This window comes from Elgaria multicarinata, chromosome 8, assembly GCF_023053635.1.
Source record: "Elgaria multicarinata webbii isolate HBS135686 ecotype San Diego chromosome 8, rElgMul1.1.pri, whole genome shotgun sequence".
Classification (NCBI taxonomy): domain Eukaryota; kingdom Metazoa; phylum Chordata; class Lepidosauria; order Squamata; family Anguidae; genus Elgaria; species Elgaria multicarinata.
Genome location: NC_086178.1, coordinates 48,588,144 through 48,609,772, shown reverse-complemented (window position 1 = coordinate 48,609,772; position 21,629 = coordinate 48,588,144). Strand labels below are relative to the sequence as shown.

General features: G+C 43.8%; 1 protein-coding gene across 2 annotated transcripts in view; it reads left to right on the top strand.

Annotated features, from left to right (window-relative positions):
• Positions 1-209: 209 nt before the first annotated feature.
• SLCO2A1 (solute carrier organic anion transporter family member 2A1) overlaps positions 210-21,629 on the top strand; it is a 64,701-nt gene continuing 43,281 nt past the window's right edge. For both annotated transcript variants that reach the window (XM_063132303.1, XM_063132302.1), the window contains exon 1: positions 210-585. In XM_063132303.1, coding sequence (XP_062988373.1) covers positions 490-585 — 96 coding nt within the window. In that variant the 5' untranslated portion in view covers positions 210-489. The remainder of the gene's footprint in view (positions 586-21,629) is intronic.

The following is a 21,629-nucleotide window of genomic DNA, read 5'->3' as shown; positions in this document are numbered from 1 at the left end:
GGTGCTCTGCCTCGCCGCCAGATCCCCCCGTGGAGCGCTGGTGCCTGGGCCCTTAGAGGGGGAGGATTTGGCGGCGTTCCCTGGTGGAGTTCGGCGGCGCGCCCTCGGGCGGGGGTGGGGTGAAGTGGCGTGTCTGTCCCTGGAGATGGCAGCGGCAGAAGCGCCCACACCTGCTTCGCGGGAGCTGTTGTCCGGCGGGCGCGTTTTCCAAGGCAGCAGCAGCAGCAGCAGCGCCTGCTTTTACGCAGGGAAGGAAAGAGGGAGGAGAAAGGAAAGTTTCATCATCGCTCCAGAGAGCGGAGCGGACTTATAAAGGCGGCAGGCCCCCGCTCGTTCCAGACTGGCTCATGGGAAGGTTGAGGAGGAGACGGCGAAGGAAAGGCAGGCAGCCGGCGCAGCACCTGGGCACGGCGCTCCTTCGGGCAAGCGGCGCGGGCGCTAACTTGTGCTTCATCTCCCGAGGGGTCGCCTGGCCGTGCAGACCCAACCATGGGGATCCAGAGTGAGAGCAGCAAAACGCCGAGAATCGGGAACAACCCTGCTTCTTTAAGCACCTGTTCCGGGAGCGTCTTCTGTAACATTAAGGTAAGTGACTCCCCAACACAGCGGACAGGGTTCTACCGGCGATTGAGTGTATTAATTGTTACGTTTACTTTTTTTCTTTATTTAACCTAACACGGTCGAAATGTTTTACGTTAAAGAAGGAGAGGGCGAGATGCATTGCGACTTCTGCACCTCACAAGCCCGATGTTAACCAAGCTCTTGGCCAGTTTGTGTTTTCAGTAGGAGCGATCGCAAAACTCTCACGTGGTTTAGCATAGATTAAGGTGGTTTAATCTCTTGTGATAAAATCCAGCAGTACTATTTAGAGTAGACCCATGGAAATGAAAGGGATTGCAGGTTTAATTGGTGCACTCCAAATAGGGTTTATGTTGGATTTGACCTTTGAAATTTCACTAAGACTAAATCTACCTCAATTCAAATAAACCGCCAAATTCAAAGGGTTTGTGGATTGGTGGTGTATAATTCCCTGAGCTGGGTGTTTTAAAGATGCAAATCTATGTGGTTTACCTGGGAGTAAGGTTCATTGAACCCAGTAGGACTTATTTATTACTAAACACGGATAGAACTGGGCTCTAAAGTTGTGAGCAAACGGCACTTACCTCTGCGTAAACAAGCGCTGAATATGTTACTCTACGGCACACTCTGGTAAGGGTTAGGTAAGGGTTATAATGTGTTATATTGTCCAATAAATCTTACATTGTTAATAACCAACATTTACAGTGTTGATTGCTAAAGTTTTCCTCCGCTCATCAACAAACGGTGGCTTTATTTACTTACACCGGAGCACTTTCACATTCAGTATGGTTAAACTGGAATACCTGGATATAAATAAATAGGAACTGGTTGAAGTCCAAGGGCCGTATCTTAATTAGATGGTGATTCTTTTTCCGATGAGCCAACTTCTGTGTTAGTGTAATAAATTATTGTTTCTCTTCTGGAGCTGGAGCCGTTCTGACCTTTGCCGTCTGAAAATCTGTTCTTGCATTTCCTTGGTGTGGCTGTTAATCCTCTAGAGAACATGTGAATACCTCCCTTACTCTCCCCTGTCAGGGTTGGCTCCCCTCCCCCCTTTACATCTGAAAGTTGGCCCAGGCTCTTTGGGAACAGCTGTGCTGCTGCCGCCCCTTGAACATGTGTGCATTCTGCTCTTTGGGCGCGAGTGATAATGGCACTCGAAGGAAGCAACAGTCCTTGCTGATAGAAGGATGTCAGCAGTTCTAAAGGATGCTACCTTTGCAGAGTCTAGGCTGGCTTTGCAATAGACTTCTCTAGCCAGGAGAAACAGAGGGCAGCTGCTAACCAGCTGGGCAAGGAAGGGTAGAGTCTGAGCCTCTTGCTTAGCAATGAATGGCCACCAAAGAAGTTTAGAGCAAAGAGAAGGAGGAGGGGGTCATGGGTCAAGCTGCATATTACATCAAATGAATTATTTGTGTGTGTATGAGCTGTAGTAGCCACTCTAGTTCAGGATCATGGTAGGAGTTGAGGGTGAGGTGGTTGATCTTTTCTGCTATGCTGGGGCACCAATAACAGCTTCCCTCCCAGGCTAAGGGTGCAATCCTATGCATGTTTAGATAAAGATGGATTTGATTGCCCCCTGTCTAAACATGCAAGGGACTGCAACCTAAATAGCTGCTAGTGGGGATTTTCATCAGTACTACAGCATGGGGTAGGGGTTTAAATCCTTCCACCCCACCATAGTCTCTCAATATGTACCCCTATCCCCACCCCACTGTGACTCCTTCTTTTTTACAAGCCACCACTGCAAGCCATGCATTTATGTACCATCCAGTTTGGTGGGGCTTCAATCCATGCATACATAATTGGGTGTACGCTCCATTGAAATCCATATCAGTATCAAGTTTATTCATAGTCTACAGACCTTAGCATTCCAAAAGCAAACATTCGATTTCATACAATAAGGAGAAAAGCAACTCAGAAATACAAGGCAGTCCACTAAGGATACCTTTTCATTATTAAACAAAATTAAACTAGACAAAATTAAACTAGATCAAGACAAAATTAAAACAAACAGCACTTCTTAACAACTCTGCAGAAGTAACTTATGAATAGCTTGGAATGCAAACTTTGCCATTCCACTGGTATGGTTGGGACTTGCTCTGAGTGAGTGTTGACAGCACTGCAGCATTAGAAATAAATTTGGTAGCATGACTTTTGGGTCCCTACAAATCTGACAGGGCCAGCTCTGGAGAAAAGCTTGCCGCAAGAGGGAAATGGGCACAAGAGAAGGAAAAGAAATTATTATTATTATTAAAAGTGAGTTTCTCTTTGTATGAATAAAGAAAGCACTGCATTTAAAATGTGGAGAGAGAGAAAAGCCTGGTGGAAGGCAAAGCAGCTGCAAGGGAAATGTAGTTATGAAGATGTTCCAGAAGAAGAATGGCAGGACAACTCCCTTAGGTCACAATCCTAGTAATGTTTAATCGGAAAAGTCCTGGGAGCTGGAGGACTTTTTTCAGTCTAAACATGCATAGAATTGCAGCCTTAGATTGCGATACCATCAGAGATGAAGATGGATGGTGATGAAATTGCTAGAAGGACAGAGTGGGGTATAAATAAATAAAACTGTCATCATGGAATTTTGGCTGTTTGGGACCAATATGTTACAAATGCCCAGAGAGAGGCTTAATCCCACATTTCCTTCTTTGAATGGCACAGCAGCGAGGACAGTATCTCACTGCTGCCATCTCTCCCACCCCCCCACCCACCCCACTGTCTCCGTGTGCCTCACTTGCACATTCCAGAGCTGGCGAAGAGGGTGAAGCTGTGTGTTTTTACTGTTTAGCATTATGTAACAGTGCTGTTTACAGTCTGGACAGAAGCACCACAGGGAAAGGTTTATCAGTGTTCCCATAGTAAACCTGGGTTTTCACGAGGTAGGCCTGGTGGTTCTAAGTACTTCGGTTGATCCAGGACTGGCAAGAAGGAAAGTCTTGAGAACAAATGTCCTTTGCCTTGAATTCTTCTAGGTCAAAAGGCAAGATGTGAAGGCCGGGGGTGGGTGGGGAGAGAACCTGGAAAAATTTGGGGGGGGGGAGTTTTTGTTTTTTCTGAAAAGTTGAACAGGTTTGGATTATGAAGTATTTTCTCTTAGAATTTAAGACAGGTGTTTATATATTGAGGTAGGTTGGACTGAGAGAGAAGACTGCCCAAGTTCTCCCTCATCTTCTGAAATAATACTAATGTCCTTCCGCAAAGCTGAATGTTTGGAGAATCAGGACAGATAAAAGGAACTACTTCTCACTTCGCATACTTAAAGTATGGAATTTGCTACCACAATATGAAGTGATGGCCAGCAATTTGGATGGCTTTAAAAGGGAATTAGATAAATTTGTGGAGAATAAGGCTGTCAGTGGCTACTAGTCATTACCCCTAGTATCGGAGGCAGTATGCCTCTATATACCAGTTTCTAGGGAACGTGAGCAGGAGGGTGTTACTGCACTCACATCCTACCTGCGGCCTTCTCTCAGGCAGTTACTTGGCCAGTATAAGCAGAATGCTGGACTAGGAAGGCCTTTAGTCTGATCCAGCAAAGCTCTTCTTACATTCTTAAATTCACCCAGCCAGCTTTGTGGTTGAATGGGGATTTGGACCCACGTATCCCTGCTGTTAATCCAACACTCTTAACGCTACACTGTTCTGGTTTTTCTGGACTTTGACAGCAGATGCATTCTTCTACACCAGAGATGGTGAACCTGTGGCCTCCCAGATGTTGATGGACTGCAAGTGCCATCTGTCCCAGCCACCATAGCCAATGGTAAGAGATGGTGGGAGCTGCGATCCAGCAACATCTGGAGGAATCTTAATACTGTCATTTCTGCATGGGTTCATAGAGGATGTTCAAGCCTCAAGCAGCACCATGGCAATTCAGGCTCTCAGGAGAAACGCTTTGTAACCATGCCCTTTATAATCTGACAGTAGCGCTGCACTAGAAATGCATCCACATTTTGGAGGACATGTGCACATTTGTTAGCATCGCATGCCTCTTTGCTTTGTGTTTTTGACAGTTTTTTTTTTCCAAGGTTTCCATCTTAACGACAGTCTCTGATGTTGATGGAATGATTCTTTTGTTGCATCTTGCATTCTGTTAGAATTGGACGGGTTCTAGTGGGGTCCTACCCATTCTGATGACTCCTCTGTGAACTGTTGCCTGCAAACCAAATGAAATTACAGCACCAGATGGTTTTCCCATTGTGGCAACGTGTGAGCCGTGTTCCCAGCGGGACGGTATCCGGAGCTGAGGTTCAGCAAGTGCTTACTGTGTATAGATGCGTACAGCTCTGCTTTGTTGCTTCCATGCAAGTGCCAAGAACCTACCTGTACACATCTCAGAAACTAAACAAACAGCGTTGCTCTTATGAGCACCATTGGCAGCTGCTAAACATTGCTCTGTTTCCAGTACAAGATATTCCTGCCTTAAATGCAGCCCCCTCCCCTAAAGCTGTGGTCTGTCGACTCCAGATAATGGAGCTCCTGTTTGCTTTATGGTGCAGTGTTTACAGAGTGCCTTTCTCAAAAGTTACTCCAGAAATAACAAACATAGCCTTTTCAGATAGAGCCCTCAGTGCTGAACGTTTCTCTTCTTCCCCCTCCTGCCGGCCTCTCTTTAATCTGTTGTGGGGGAGTTGCACGTATGGTTGAATCACTTCCACATGACTCTTGAGGTGTCAGCTTAATGGTTTTGCTTAGCTGCAACTGTTGGTGGAGGAGGAGAAGGAGGAAGCTAGTGCCTCTGATATCTTTGTGTTTAGATAACCTCTACCTAGGGTTTAGGAAGCTCATTGTGAAGAATAGGTGGCGACGTGTGGGGAATAGGTTGCATGGAGAAATGTGGGGGCTGCCTGGGAACTAGGAAGTGAGTACATCAAAGGTCTGAATTTAGCAGCCAGATTTGTGGAGGAAAACCTCATCCCAATGGCCTTGCAGCAGTGGAAAAGAGGAGGAACGTGCTAAAACAAATACACTAATCATTTAAGGTTCAGGGAAGGCTGCTTTTGATTGGAGGCGTATTAGGGTTGCCTTCTAACTCAGTCCTAGTTCAGCTAACATACCTACTCCTAGAGGGGTAGGTGTGTCAGTCTATTGCACCAAGCCTTGACAGACTGTAAAAATTAAGAAATGTGTTAGGACATTGGCTTTCATGGACTAGACCAGTCATCTGCAACTAGTGCCCTCCAGGTGTTTTGGACTACAGCTCCCAGAATTCCTAAGCTGGCTTGGGCTGATGGGAGTTGAAATCCAAAATATCAGGAAAGCACCAGGTTTGGGGAAGACTGGACTAGCCACTGGAGTCCACTCTACCAGATGCATGGAGCATTATCCTCAATTGGTAGGTATATGTCCATATGGGTGTAGCTGGGAGAAATGGTAAGGAATGGTAATAAAATGCAAACAGTACCGATTGTTCAATAAAGAGGCTATTCATGGCAGCAGTCATAGGTGAACACACTATTCTCCTAGTATTGCACATCCTGCTTCAGTGTTAATAAATGAGCTCCTTGGCGGAGGAAGGTACAATGTAAATGTAGCTAATTAAAGGCTTCTTTTCACATTTGGAGCGCATTGTGTGCATGCTAGGGCTTCAAGAATGGAGAAAATAAAAATATTTGAAATCAAAGAGAGCTACACTGGTCAATGAAGAAAACATTTAAAAATGGGGCATTGTGGGGGGGGATCCAATATCCACAGTCTGTTCATTTATTAGGACTAACCAAAATACCACAAAATATTGTTCAAGCCTTTGAGTTCTCCAGAAGTCTTCATCAGGCTAGGTGGTATAAGAGGCCAGGGTTGGGTGAAGAAACAGAAAAGTTTTTAAAAATTGGTCAGATCTTGTAGCCATGAGGTCTGCAGTACAGGCTGAGATCCAAAGTGGTGACAAAATGTTGATTGCAGGCTGATGAAGAGTTCTGCAGAACCCCAAAGCTTGCACAATGTTTTGTGGCATTTTGTTTGGTTCTAGTAAAACTCTTTGAAGCATCCAAAACAGGGAGGTGAAGAAAGCTAGGAAAGGCTGACAGTGTGCTCTGGTCAAAGTGACATTAACATGAGCAGTTTTGCTGGTGTTATAATTGGGCAGAGGCAGGAGGCTCAAGGCCAAATTTTATTCAGCATTTTAATAGCTCAGGAAAAACAGTTTGTGGAAAGAAGGCATTGTGTGAGGAGAAGACTCTTCTTTTCAACTCCTAGAAGTTGATTGAACTGAAAGTGGTTGTTTAGTCCCTGTCACAATGTGGGAACAGTCCTTTTCTCTACCCCAGATCAGCCTAGGCAACTTTGACCGCTAGTGTCACAAACAGCCGGGCAGGGGGTCAGGCACCACAGTAAGGTGTTCGCAGAGCAATGGTTTGAGTTGACTCAAATCAGTGAGTTACAACTATGGAGTGGGCGTACGAAATTTGTTTGGTTCACATTTCAGTGCGGAATAATAATAATAATAATAATAGTACATTTATTTATTTGTTACCCACCTCTCCCTCTGGATCGAGGCGGGGTACAACACAAATAAAAACACCACAGAATACATACAACTAATTCAAACATTTAAAACCAGTGCATCATTAAAAGCAGCATACCATTAAAAAAGGCATCTTAAAATTCAGCTGGGTAGGCCTGCCGGAAGAGATCAGTCTTTATGGCTTTCTTAAATTCTGGAAGACTGTTAAGTTGACGAATCTCTCCCGGCAACCCATTCCACAAACTGGGAGCGGCAGAAGAAAAGGTCCTCTGGGTAATAGTTGTCAACCTTGTTTTTGTTGGCTGGAGTAAATTCTTCCCAGAGGACCTGAGTGTGTGGGGCGGATTGTACAGGGGAAGGCGATCCCACAGGGAGCCTGGGCCCAAATGATGTAGGGCTTTAAAGGTGATAACCAACACTTTATACCGGAAACCAAATTCACGCTTCCCAATCCCCTACACATGGTTTGACACACATTTAGACCTCGAAATCCATACTTTTCCAAAGCTTGTAGTTCACTCTCAAGAAGTGCACAAAGATGCTTACATTTGAAACAGTCCACACACAAAAGTACTATAAACAATGCACACAAAATATATACGAATGTTCATGAGGACTGAAAAAACAAGTTCGCAATGCGAAGTGGAAACAGGACGGAACAAACGGAACACTGAAAAAATGAGAACCAGTGTGAACCCAGGCTTGACAGATTCGCCCACCCCTAATTACAATACATGCTGCAAGGGAGGGCCAACTCCACACCACCATTAATCCATCTGACCTTGGGACAAAATCCTTTCTAAATCGTTTAAATTGCTATTATAACAGAAACAAAAAGAAGAAAGGAGAGGAGGACAGCCACAGGAAAAGAAAAAAAATGACAAAAAAATCCCAAAACATATCCATTCACAATAACCTAGAAAAAAAGGTGTGGGGGAAAAACTGGAAATTGGAGGGGGCAACTTTTCCTAAGGGATTTTTTTTTTTAATGGAAGTGTACTGGGGGTGGGGAAACATCCTGTGAAAGAGTAAAATGTTCTAGATTTTACTCAAAACATGTGGTATGAAGGGTTTTGTTTTGTTTTTAAATGTAAAAATATGTATGAGGTAGAATTTAACACTCAAATATTTCCATTTAAAAAAAAAGTTTTATCTCACTATCCAGTGTTGCTAGCCCATAATATTGTGACTGAATGAGGCTATTTTTGTCCAAATATCACTTTCTTTTATTTACCACAACATTTGTGGATGCTCTTTTCAGTTTTTTTGTTTTTTTGTTTGTTTTACTTCCTTCAAGTTGGCAAATGCTGTTTTAGATAACATATAGGGTGCAACAGTTTGCAGCTATAGCTCTCATTTTGTGTGCATTTGCAATTTTGTTTGTATAAAACTAAGGCTGCGGCCTGGAAAAAAGTGCCATGGAACTCAACAGGGCTAAGTAGATATGCATAGGTTTTCAGTGTTAGGCATTTATATTTCCATGCTGCGAAGCTATGCTTGCTTACTTGGGAGTAAGCTTCACTCCACAGGGTGAATCATATTTCTGAATAAATATTCATAGGATTGCTCTGTGAGTTTCATACATATGCGAAACGGCACAATTTTATATGCTAACTAAGTTATACATGACGCATTTTATGTTGTTAAAGCAGTAAAATAAGTTTAGGTTTGGTAAGAAAGTACGGAATTTATTTTAATCTTTTCTGAAATTCCCTTTTTTATTTTGGTGTGGGAGAGGGTGACATATTTTGTTCATACCTTCCAAATTTCCAGGAAGTTTACATCTCTAGTTGGAAACAGTGTTCTGGCCCAATGCTGCAATTTCGTTGAGCTTTAAATGAGGAAAGCTAGGCTAAAGGCCATGACACTGCAAGTGGGCGAGAATGTTCGTTTAATGGAGTATTTTTAGAAAAAGTGAGGAAATGGGGCTCATGGTAGATTATGTGGCAGGGTTGGGTGAGGGCAAAAGGCAGGACAAAGAATGAGTTAGTTCTATCATGGGACTCTACCTAATGATGATGACTCCTCAAGCAAGAGGTCTACTAGAGCCACTGCTAAGAAGCATTGAAAGATTTTAGCAATTAGGCATGGAAAAGGTTGACGTTGTTAAAGGGTCAAGTAGTGGGGTGGAAAGGAGGAAATGTTTTCTCCAGTGGGCAGAACTGGCAGTTAGGGCTGCTAAGCAAGTTAACTTTCAGGGAAGAGCAATTTGAAGAAGCCAGTGTGGTGTAGCAGGCAGAGTGTCAGAGTAGATCCAGGGAGACCCAGGTTTTAAGACAAATCCCCCTGGGCCAGTTACACATTCATTGCCTCACTTATCTCACAGGGTTGTTGTGAAGATAAAATAGGTGGTGGGGGTGAGGAGCTGTACAACACTTTGAGCTCCTTAAAAGAGCTCAAAATTGGAATATATGAAATGAATATATTCATTTAAAATTGGAATATATGAAATGAAACGGGAGGGCTGGGGGCATTTGTATCTTGTATTCTGGCTGTGAGATTTGCAGGAGCAAAAGTAGATTTGGATTGAGATCAGAATCGGGACACGATTATCAGGGGGCAAAGTGCAACAGGATGAAGTCGGAGAGGAAGATGCAAGTATGTCAGGCTGCCAAGTGTCAGACCTCTTGGAGGAGAAAAGGAAAGGCAGGTTGGCTGGTCAAAAAGAGTCCTAGGGAAGGGGAGCACTCACTGTTCCTTAGAACTATAGAAAAACTTGCTTATAACTTCAAAAACATGCCAGCTATAATTTGAGTGCCAGAACTGAATGGTGGTTGCTCCACATTTGGGACAGGCTTGTAAGCAGGCCCTTGTCTGGTCACCTATGGTGCGCAAGAATAGTCTACAGACAACCAGACAGTCACACTTGTGGAAATAGGAAGAATGTTAGTTGTTTTTGAGTTGTTCAATGTGCCTAACATGGGTATGGGGACAGGTGTGCTTTTAAAAAGCCTTTCAAGGCTAGTAAGGTCTGTAGATTTACTTGCAAGGGTGGAAAGCTTTATCTCTTTGCTCAAAATGTGGAGCCCTTGTACTACCAAATTGATTTCAGTACTCAATGCAGGCGGAGGTGTCAAAAAGGGAAGCAGAATCTGGCTTGTCATGAAGAGTCTGAAAGCAGGTATGTGCCTGATTGGTGACATCAGCTGTTTCTGATGTCATTCCTTGGATTATTGTACACATTCTATTGAGGCTTGGAAGCCAGATTTCTTCAAGGTCTAAAGATGTCAGCCTTTGCTTAAAGCAAATGCTCTGCCGTTAAAAGATGTTGCAAGGCACTATTGCTGCCTTTTCTTTTTACCTGCTTGATAAAGCTCTGGTAGGAAAACAGAGGTGTTGATAACTTGTGATTGAATCAGGATGTGGCATGTGTTTGGCTTGGCAGCAGTGCTAGGATTGGGGGGGAGTTTGGAGGAGAAAATATCCCTGCAAATGAAAGAGATCTGATTACTGAGAACTTCCTACCTTTCCCTTGCCAAGAGGAGCTGGATACAAAGAAGGAGCAGGAGAGCTACAGGGAGAATTAACGGAGTGTGTGTGTGTGTGTGTGTGCACGCGCGTGCATGTACGTGTGCGTGGCAGGGGACGGGGGTTTCAACCTTGAATGAGTGATTTATTTCACAAGACATTGTCCCCTTTAATGTGCCAGTGCATCACAAAAGGTACCCCTATTTGGGGATGGGGTACCTATGTAAACATCCTAGTCCTATGTATGTTTGTTTGAAAGTTAGTCCCTTTGAGTTCAGTGGGCTTGGGATTGTAGCTTCGTTACAGCCCAATTCTATGCATGCTTACTAAGGGAGTAAGTCCTGTTGAACTCAGAGGAACGTGCTTCTGAGTAAGCATACATAAGACTCCAGTGTTGGGCTGTAGTACTAGGCATATTTACCTGAGAGTAAGACCATTGAACTCAGTATGACTTACTTCTGAGTAAATGTGGATAGATGGGCCTGCATGTCTGTTACAGCACACACAAGGCTTATGGCACCTTAAAGACTAACAGATTTATTGTGGCATAAGCTTTCGTGGGCTAGAGTCTATTTTACCAGATGCAGTTGACTTCAGATCAACTTTCCCCAACCTGGTTCCCTCCAGATATTTTGGACTGCAACTCCCTGCATTCCTAACCATTGGCTCTGCTAGCTAGGGCTAATGGGAGTTGAAGTCCAAAACATTTGGAGGGCACCAGGTTGAGAAGTGCTCTAGACCATGAGACTTTGTGCTACAGTAAACTTATTAAGCTCTTAAGATGCAACAAAGTGCTGTCCTGTACTCATTGTCCTGTCCTATGCTGTTTAATGGAATTTTGTTTTTGTTTTTCTGGTGCTTTTCTCAAGTGAGATGTCAAGTGGCATTTTTGACATAGACAACTGGTCAAAAGGCAGGACACGCCCATAGGTAGCTACAGCAAGCAGGTAAACCTAGCCGCTGGACCACTTAGGAGAAACAAGAACAAACATATCCATTTTAAGGAGAATGAGGGTGAGGTAGCTGGATGCTTAGATCTTACCAAGGAGTGGTCACTGTAAATAAGATTAGCATGAGTGGAATAGTAGGTGAGGGTTGCTGAAACTGGAAGCGAGGGCAAGGCCTCGGATGTTAGTATGTGAAAAAAGGATTGCATAAGCACATAAGTCAAGAAAAGTGAAAGGGAACCGAAATCTCACAGGGAACTGATATCGGGCTTTGGTAGTTATCTGCAAAGAGAGCAAACACACATCGAAACTATGGAAGTACAAAAGATCCAGCCGTGGGAGTGAAAACATACACATGGCGAGGAATCTCAAGTTTGCAAACAAACTGATGGGCTGTTGGACAACTAAACTAGAAGGACCATTGTTAGCCAGTGCGGTGATGAAGAAGTAGAAACAGCCCTTTCCGAGAGGGCAAGCCATAGTCGAGAGGTGACAGATTCAAGGGAGAGACTTTCATTCCAGCATTTAAATAGGTGCTTTTGATTGTGGTTTGGAGGTGATCTTTCTGCGAGAATTAGGGGAGCAAACCTGAGTCAAATAATCAGCATGATTGCTATTCATCAGACATTTAAAGATATTTATTGATTACCTTTGATCCCATCCTACCCTGAAGAAATTCAGGGTCTTGTAAATGGGTTTCTTCCTTCAAAAATAATAATCTGAACAACCCTGTGAAGTAGGTTAGCCAGTGACTTGCCCAAAGTGAGTCTCATGGCTGAGTTGAGATTTGAGCCCCCAGTCTGACGCTCTGGCCAACTGGTAAGAATTCTGCACACCATTTCATTGGAAATGTTTCAAGCCTTATGGAATAGAATCGGGTTGTGCACTAAGAAGCCCTCTTTCCTGAACAAGAGAGAAAAGGAGGCAAAGAAAGCATCCCAGCAGCCACTTCAGCTCTGTTGCACGAGCAATTCAACCACATATTTTGACTTGGCCAATTTTAATGAGCTAGGGCATATGAAATGATGGCTAAAGAACACTGGCTGATTGGGAGAGCAGAAATATATATAAGAACGTAAGAAGAGCCATGCTGGATCAGACCAAGGGTCCATCTAGTCCAGCACTCTGTTCACACAGTGGCCAACCAGCTGTAGACCAGGAACCCACAAGCAGGACACGGGTGCAACAGCTCTCCCACCCATGTTCTCCAGCAACTGGTGTATATAGGCTTACTGCATACAGCACAGTGTCTGTTTCTGTTGACTAACACAATTGCAAACTCACAAACTTGGGAGCATTGGACATTGCTGGCTTTGTATTCTTTTCAGTGAAAAGAATAAAATAAAGGCGGCTTTCATTTCCTATAGTCCAGACTTCCCCAACCTGATGCCCTCCAGATGTGTTGTAATCCAACACATCTGGAGGGCACCCGCTTGGAGAAGACCGCTCTAGTCAGTTAGTTTCCAGGTTGTCACCAAGAGATAGTAGACTGTACCATCTTAGATTGAGAGATTCAGGCAGCTTCGACTTCTCTTGTCTTGTTTCCCTCATTCTTTTCACCAAGAAAACGGCACTCAAGGTGGGCTAACAAAAATAAGAACCAACATTTGCAATATAACTTAATTAAAACAATCATAAAACAAATACATTGAAACCCATTTTTAAAAAATAAAATAAAACACAGAACAATTAAAAGAATAAAAACAGTACCAAACCCAACAGACCTGGTTACATGTCAAAGGCCAGCAGATGGAGAGCCGTGAGGGACCAACCTAGCCTCTCTTGTCAGGGAGTTCCAAAGCCTGAGGGCAGCCACCATGAAGGCCATATTTCAGTGGAGCAGATTATGGAGTATTGCACTTTGACCCAATGTGACCTCGGTTCAAATAGCAGCAAGGCAATTAAATTCCTTGGATGGCCTCGAGGCACTCAGTGTCTGTCACGTTCCTCACAGGGTTGTTTTGGGGACAAAATGAAGGAGAGAAGCAGCACCTGATTCAGCAGCAGATTTAAAAGAAAAGGGTTTATAATTCTATAGCAATCCCGTAGACCGGAGATGGGGAAGCTAGGGCCCTCCCAATGTTGTTGGGCTCTAACACCCATCAGTCCCAGCTGGCAGGAATGATGGGAGTTGCACCCAACAACATCTGGAAGTTTCCCTTTATTGTTGCCTTTATCGATGGGCTTTTAATATGTGGATGAGAGCAGCATATATTCAAAAGGGTCAGTTTAAATGTATGGTATGGAGGCATGGAAAATGGGAAGAGGAGGCCGGAGGCAGCAGAAACTCTGGTTGAGCAGGAGAACTATCCCTGCACCAAGTTTGTGCAATGATGGCATGTAAGGAGCCATTCTCAGCTGTTGGGGTGTGTGTATGTGTGTGTGTGTTAGAGAAGGTCAGTAGCTCAGTGTGATAGAGAACATGCTTTGCATACAGAAGGTCCCAGGTTTAATCCCTGGTATCTCCAAGAAGGGCTGGAAAAATCCCTGCCTGAAACCCTGGAAAGCTGCTGCCAGTCAGTGTCAACAATGTTGGGCTAGATGGACAAGTGGTCTGACTCAGTATAAGGCAGCTGGCTGTGTTCCTGTGTGTTGCACTTTAAAAACAAAACATTCCTTCGAAGTCTCACCAAAGCCTATGTATTTCTTTGGAACATTTGGTGTCAGCAGAATACCACAAGGGCATAACAGCCCAATTATAAATAAATCTTAATTAGTATCTCTAGGAATAATCCAGAAAAGCAAAATCACTCCTCCTAAATGATGCACAGACATCTTTTAATTCTCTCACAGCCCCCGGATTGGCCCCAGAGTGCCATACTAATGTTGCTCTGATAAGAAAAAGTCAGGGTAAATCCCCAACTTTTTCAGTCTGCAGCTTCGTGGCTGCGAAGCTGCACTTGCGTCATCTAACTGATGCATCACAGATCTGCAGCCACCACAGTGCTTTCCCCGTGTATAGACAGCCCCCTAGACTCTGCTCCTGTCTTTGTCATCATGATCTCTCGCCTACCTCTATCTGCTCATCTTGCCCTTGCCCCTTGCCTGTTCTCTCATGAAGAGAAAACAAAAGTATGTTTTGACTTCCCTCTCTCCCTCCCTCTCTCACTCACTCACTCACTCACACTCTCTGAGCTGTCAGACTTTATATTTTATGACATTTTGGTTGGCCTAATAAAGGTACTGCCCTCATATGGATTCTGGCAACTTTATGGGAAGTTCTGATGAACACAATGGCCACATTAGCAGAAAATGCTCAGCCAGAATTCCTCTGAATCCTGGCTTATCGTTGAGAAGTGAGAGTGTTGGTGCACGCTGCTTAGTCACTTCCATTTGGCTCTACAGAAGCAGAGCAGCAAAATAACCAGGAATTTACAAGTTGAAAAAACAACAGCACACAAAGCGTCTGTCTGAACATGGATCCTGGTTTGCTGCTCCTCTAAGAAGCCTGGATCCAGAAAACCTGATTTCAAACTGTAGCTTATTAGAGGAGCAGCAAACAAGGTTCGGATGTAATGCTTAGCTTTCCCACTCTGGTAAGTTCCTGGTTAGTTTAGCTGCTTGCAAGAAGAACCAAATGGGAGAGAGAGAAGATTGTGCATATGGGTCAGTGGATCCTGATAATGTACGCTATGAGCTCCATCACACTCATGTTTTATCGCACTGTTGTCCTGACTTGTTTACCATTTTGCCCCACGATCCTCACACAAAATCATCGCTTTCCTGCAGTCATCGCGCCTCTTCCCCTCTATTTTCTGTGTTTTTCTGGGGTGGGGAAAGTGCGGTATTTTTTCTCCACGTGGGATAAAACTGCCTTTCCGTCCCCATGTATTGCCATCATTGAGCTATATCAAAGAACATCTCTTCTTAAGTGTGTGTGTGTTGAAGGACCATCTTGCTGATGAAAGAGGAGGGTGGGGCAGAACTCCTGCGGTGCGTCAAGTAAGTTGAATGGACTTTCGCTGCTCCAACCCCATTCTTCATCCACCCGTTTCAATTCCCCCCTTTTTTTTTGCCCATAGTACAAGGAGCCCAGCTGATGAAATGTTAAATCGCTAAACTTTAGACAACAAAACCAGAGCGGGGAGGGGGATGGTGCCCACGTCCATCAACCCCAAGAACCAATGAATTGGAGGGGAAAGGAGAAAGGGTGGGGCGGGGCAGCGATACCAGGAAGCGCGAGCCGGTGCAGGTGAAAAGGTAAACAAGGCGAAATAGTTCAACAATGCACGCACGTGAAATTGACCAGCACTTTACGCACTAATGAAACGGAGGTGGAAATCGCAGATGTGTACTAGGAAAAAAAGTAAGTGTGACGGAGCTCTATGACATCTACTGCATTCTAATACCTGTGATGATCTGCCAACCTGCCCAGTAGGCAGCCCCCAACAATAACTGAAATAGGCTTTAAGGTGTATCTGTGTGTATTACAGTCAAATATCCTTTTAAAATCAAGTTGTTTTTAAAAGAAAAGCCACCACCGCTACCACCAACAGAGACCTTTGTTACGATTTTCTTTTTGGCATTAGATTAAGATCTTTTTCTTCTCTAACACTTTTAATTTAATATTTATTTCTCTTTGTTTTTGTTGTTGCTGTTTCAGTGATTGTTTTGATTATCTTTTGGTGTGACTTGTGCTATTCTATTGTTTTGTTGTGTTAATTTTTTAAAATTATTTTTGTCCACTTTTAGGTTTTTTATTCCCTGCCTTATAGGCTCATGTGTGTGAGCGCACGCACATAAAAAGCAGTATCTAAATATTTGAAAGGCATCAACATTTCAAATAAACAATGTGGTGGTGTGTTCTGTTAACAAGTGCATTATTATCTGCAGATTTCCGTTATTAAATTGCGAATCAGTGATGGGATACAGGGCTCAATCCATCCTAAGGTGGAGAAGGCTAATGGTTACCGCCAGTATCTAAGTCAGTAAACCTGTGCGCACCAGTTGCTGGGGAATATGGATGGGAGGGTGCTGTTGAGCCATGTCCTGCTTTGTTGGTCCCTGGTCGGCAGCTGGTTGGCCACTGTGTGGACAGAGTGCTGAGCTAGATGGACCCTCGGTCTGATCCAGCATGGCTCTTCTTATGTTCTTTTGTAAGTTAGTTCGTATTTGAATTAAGCTAAAATCATGACTGCTCTTTCCCAATGACTTCAGTAAGAGCTAAGTGTAACTAACAGTTTGGATCCAGCCTGATATGTAATGTGAGTTAGATTTTGGCTAGGGAGATAGCAGTTCAAATCACCGCAGAGTTCACTGGGTGACTGTGGGCCAGTCATTTTCTCCCAAAACAATTTCCCTCAGAGGGTTGTTGTGAAGATACAGTGGGATAGCCCCCATCAATGTATATGACCCTGAGCTCTTTGGAGTAAGGGTGAAAAACAGATGTGATCTATATCACTGTTAAAAAGAAAGATTTCTGTGGCAAAAGTCATCCTCTGTAGTGCTGATGAGGTGGTTTTTTTGTTTGTTTTTTAATGTCCTGAAGACTTCCAAGTCTGCCAGTATTTTTGCAGCTCCGCACAATTTGGTAGATGTGCACACACAGCAAATCCCTTCCTACTATTTAAAACCTTTAAGGTGGAGAAATTATGGTGCAGATAAGGATAATTTCCTCTGGGTTTCATGGGTTTGTTTTCAAGGTAATGAGGAGAAATCCAGACACCTTTTCTCCTCTGCGCCATCCTCCCCCCCCCCCCCAAATTTCCTGTGACTAATCTCTTCAGGGCTGCCTAGAAAGGTGTTTCTTTTTAATCTGCTACTACAAATATGCCAACACAAGCTCTTCCCCATCACTCAAGCTCCTTTGTTCCACACTGACAACAAACACCAACTCATGATTAGGCTTAACTGTATTCTTTTCCTCTGCAAATGAAGCAGCTGCTCGTGGCCAATTTCCCAGTCGTGGCAATGGGTTAGACTAGCCTTCCCCAACCTGGTGCCCTCAAGATGTTTTAGACTTTGAATCCTGAGTCCTGGACTTAGATTGCTGAGAGTTGTCACCCAAAACATCTGGAAGGCAGGGCTTCATCCTCAAGTTGTTCAAATCAGCACTCTTTTCGTTGTTGTTTTCTACATCCCAATGTGGTACTGATCAGCTTTGTGCCTTGACCTCTGCATGTATATAGGAAAAGAAGAACCTGCTTTCACTGAAAAACAGTACCCTTAACCCTGACCCATAGCCCCCGGCCAGTCTTCCCCCTCTACTGCCATGCTTTGCTTAACATCCAGCCGGATGAAGAATTCTGGAGAACTCAAAAACTTGCTTACTATTTTATGACATTTTCATCAGTTCTAATAACAGTTTTGCTTGATGAGGATTTTTTTTAGGGCACAAGTGTTCTATATAAATGTTTTTAGAATCCTTACCCCCACAATATTAAATTTAGGGCATACAAAAATAAGAGTCTGTGGAGAAGGAATACATTTAAAAAAATAAAAAAGCAATCTTTTCAGTCACAATTATCATGAAGAAAGGCAAAACAGTAACAGTTCTGGATTCTGTCTCTTTAGGTTCTATAAAATATTATGACAACATGTAAAAATGGGAGCAGAGTCTGTTTTCAGTAAACTGACAGCATGTCATGTATACACAGTAACTTAAATCGGCTGCATTTTTTAATCATGTATACCACTTTCTCCCTCAGCTTATGTTAGATATCACAGTCAGTCAGTCAACAACTTTGTTTACCCTTCTCAGACCACATTCAGACATCTGTTATGAAATGGAGTCCATGTTGTAACACTTGCCAAACCTTGGCAGAAGACAGCTAGCGCCATTGTTGTAACATCAGCAAGCAAACCAAAGTTTACGTGTACAATAATTACAGAATTCATTAATGGTAAAGAAAACACCATGGCCCAGTTTTGCATGCAAAGACAAACCAGGATTTGTTTTTTGTTTTTTACCCTGGGTTGTCACAATCGTACTAGTTCACACTGCTCAATCACTCCTGCTTGGTGGGCTCCAACTCTGGCTTGTCAGGAGAGAGAGAAGCCAGAGTTCTTGGTCTGCAAACAACCCAGGAACACTCCTGTTCACAGCAGGAGCAATCGGCTAGCATTTTCCAGCACTTTGTTGTATTCACCATTGGGGCAGCTAAAGCAGTGTAAATTAGAGCATTTCCTTATCACTTTTGAAGTGAGGTTTTGAACCTGCATTTGCGATTATGAATATAGAACCAAAAGGTAGTACTAAATACCACACAGATTAACATAGAGTATAGTGGTATGGTCTTATGTGAAGTGACATAAGAAAGCAAATCTTTGAATTTTATTTATTTATTTATTACATTTATATCCTGCCTTTTTTTCTTCTCCAAGGCGGCATACATAATCCTCCTCCTCTCCATTTTATCCTCGCAACAAAAAACCTATGAGGTAGGTTGGGCTGGGAGTCTCTGACTGGTCCAAAATCACCCAGTGAGCTTCCTTGGCTGAGTGGGGACTAGAACCTGGATCTCTCAACTCCCAGTCCAACACTCTGACCACTACACAGATGGAGCACCCATTCCTAGCACCCAACACCCAATAATCCTGGTCTAAGAGTGTTTCCAGGCAGCTTCTCTTGTACAGTCACCCTGCCTCAGTGATGGAATTTGACAAGGGCTCCTTTCCATGTTTTTCCACTGCCGCTTCCATCTCTTTTGCACCAGAAAAAAAATCCATTCAGGTGGGAAAGACAGAATAGCTGTGCAATCTCTTTCCATTGATAAAGCTTGGAGCTCTCTGCCTGGAAGCACCCATAGGTTGTAGGGTGCCATGTCCCGAAAACCAGGGTTTACAAGATCTGTGACTACAGAGGGGGAGGTGTACGTGTAACCTTCTCCCATTTTAAAAAGTAAATTGTGGCTTAGAAGGGAGTTAAGCAGCTTATATAAACAGCCTGCAGTCATGATCACTCAGTTATCCTTAAAGTAAACATCGAGGTGATTAACAGGTGACTGAAGAAAGCACAGATGAATGTGCTGGCTGGATGATGGGTGCTTGTCTCAGGGCTGCTGCTTCTTTTTAAGCCTTCTACAACTTGTCTGAATATGTCTGAAGTTTGCCTGATGTCAAGACATGACTTGGCTTGAGAGGGTTTTGCCATCCGAGGGTCACTTAACTACAATGAAGAGGAGCCACCTCCTGTTGCCATAGTGTTTCTTTCTTTAATAGGTGATAGATTTCCTGGGCCGACTCATATGGAATGTTGCGGCCGAGAGTCAGTCCATTTGCACAAACAACATAATGGCTACACTGGTTAACTGGCAGATCCCAGCCTCAGCAGCTCCGGTAATCCTCTGGTGTGTATTTCTGAGTATTGCTTTTTCTTGCCTTATAGTTCAGGAAAACCACAAATGTTGCTCTGCAGTTTATGCTGCTGATGGAGAGAAACGGGTTCATTGGAAATGTACCAGCCTGTATCAGCAGAAGCTGATGTCTTGGCTTCTTTGCACTTTATTCAGAGGAACCTCCAACTCATTCGGCTGAACTTATTGGGGTAAGAGGGATGGCAGAGCCAACACATACTTCTGGTGCCAACCTTACGAGCCCTTTTCCTTCGCCGAAGGCCTACCAAGGAGGTCATTCGTTTTTGTTTACTATTCCACCATTTTTTGACACTCGCTGCCCTAATATCCACCTGATATCAGAGAGTCAGGGTGGTGTAGTGCTTAGAGTATTGAGCTGGGACTGGAGAGACCTGGGTTCAAGTCTCACTCAGCCATGAAGCTCACTGGGTGATTTTGAGCCAGTCACTGACTCCCACCAAACCTACCTCACAGGGTTGTTGTGAGGATAAAATAGAGAGGAGGCTCAGATATGCCACCTTGTGCTCCTTGGAGGAAAAGATGGGATATAAATATTGATGATGATAAATCACACCAACTTTGACTTCTGTACTACATCCTCCCTTTCTTGATTTTACTTTTTCTAGATTTTCTCCAGAAGGGGAGGTCAGCTAAATCCCCTCTCCACACCAAGGGTGTTGCTGGCATGACAGATTTCCCTGTAAAACCCATCCACCCATGGCGTTGCACTAGAGGCCACTTGCACTAGCACTACATCAATTGTGTAAGCGGAGCAGCAGATTCTGCCCTATGCAAGATATAGTATGCATAGTTTTCCTAAGCAGTCAGGTTTATTTATTATATCTCTATCTTGACTTTCTTCCATGGAACGGAAGGCCGTCTAGATGACATTCTTGACCAATAGCCCCACTAGACACACAGCAGCTTAGCTTCAGCAAGGTTGCTGCATCATGTGCCTTCAGGCCAGGCCCTGGGACTGATGCCACATTAGGTTGGGTCCTTAGAGCAGAGGTGCGCTAGAGGTTGTTTATGATAACACTACATTAATGGCGTAAGTGCAGTGGCAGCACTGGATACTGTCCATATTATATAATAAACAGTTATTAATGATTATTGCTACCCACACATGAATGGGAAGTCTTGGAACCGATGTTAAATCAATTTGTCAGTTTTGTGGTGTGTTTGAATTTTAATCAACTGTTGGGTAAAAATGATGGAAAGAAAGGTCTTATAAGAATTACTAAGAACATGTATGCACATACATGATCTCAGTAACTCTTATAAGCCCTTTCTTAAGCAGCTTTCTGCCCACTCCTATAGACTTTTTGCTCCCCCAAGTGGTTTTCTCCCAGCTGAGCTCACTTCCACTATTGGAACTTGGCTAAAGAGAAGAGCATCTGGGAGTGGGGGGAGGCAAAACAGCAGAGAAATAAACTGTGAGCAGGGGGAGGGGATTTAGCAAGCCCCACACTGTGTGTCTACTTTTGCGTTAAAATTACATACACTCACACTTTATATGTGATTGGGGTGCTGCCATCATGTGTAGTTTGAGCCACAATTATGGAGACAGGTGCTTGGAGATGGCCAGACCAAAGATAGGTGCGATGTTAAACAATGGAATTTTTAGATCTCACCACTTCTTACATATACAACAAATTAATTAGAATGACCAGCTGGTGGCCAATTCCATGAGTCACCAGTTGTTCATTCTTGATGCAGAGAAAAGTTGGCTACAAAGATGTTTGTATTTGTAGCCAAGGCTCATAAGGCGATAATTAGGGAGAGGGCCTTCTCAGTGGTGGCCCCCCAAGTGTGGAATGACTCTCTGACGAGGCCTGCTTGGTGCCACCATTATTCTCTTTTTGGCACCAGGTTAAAACC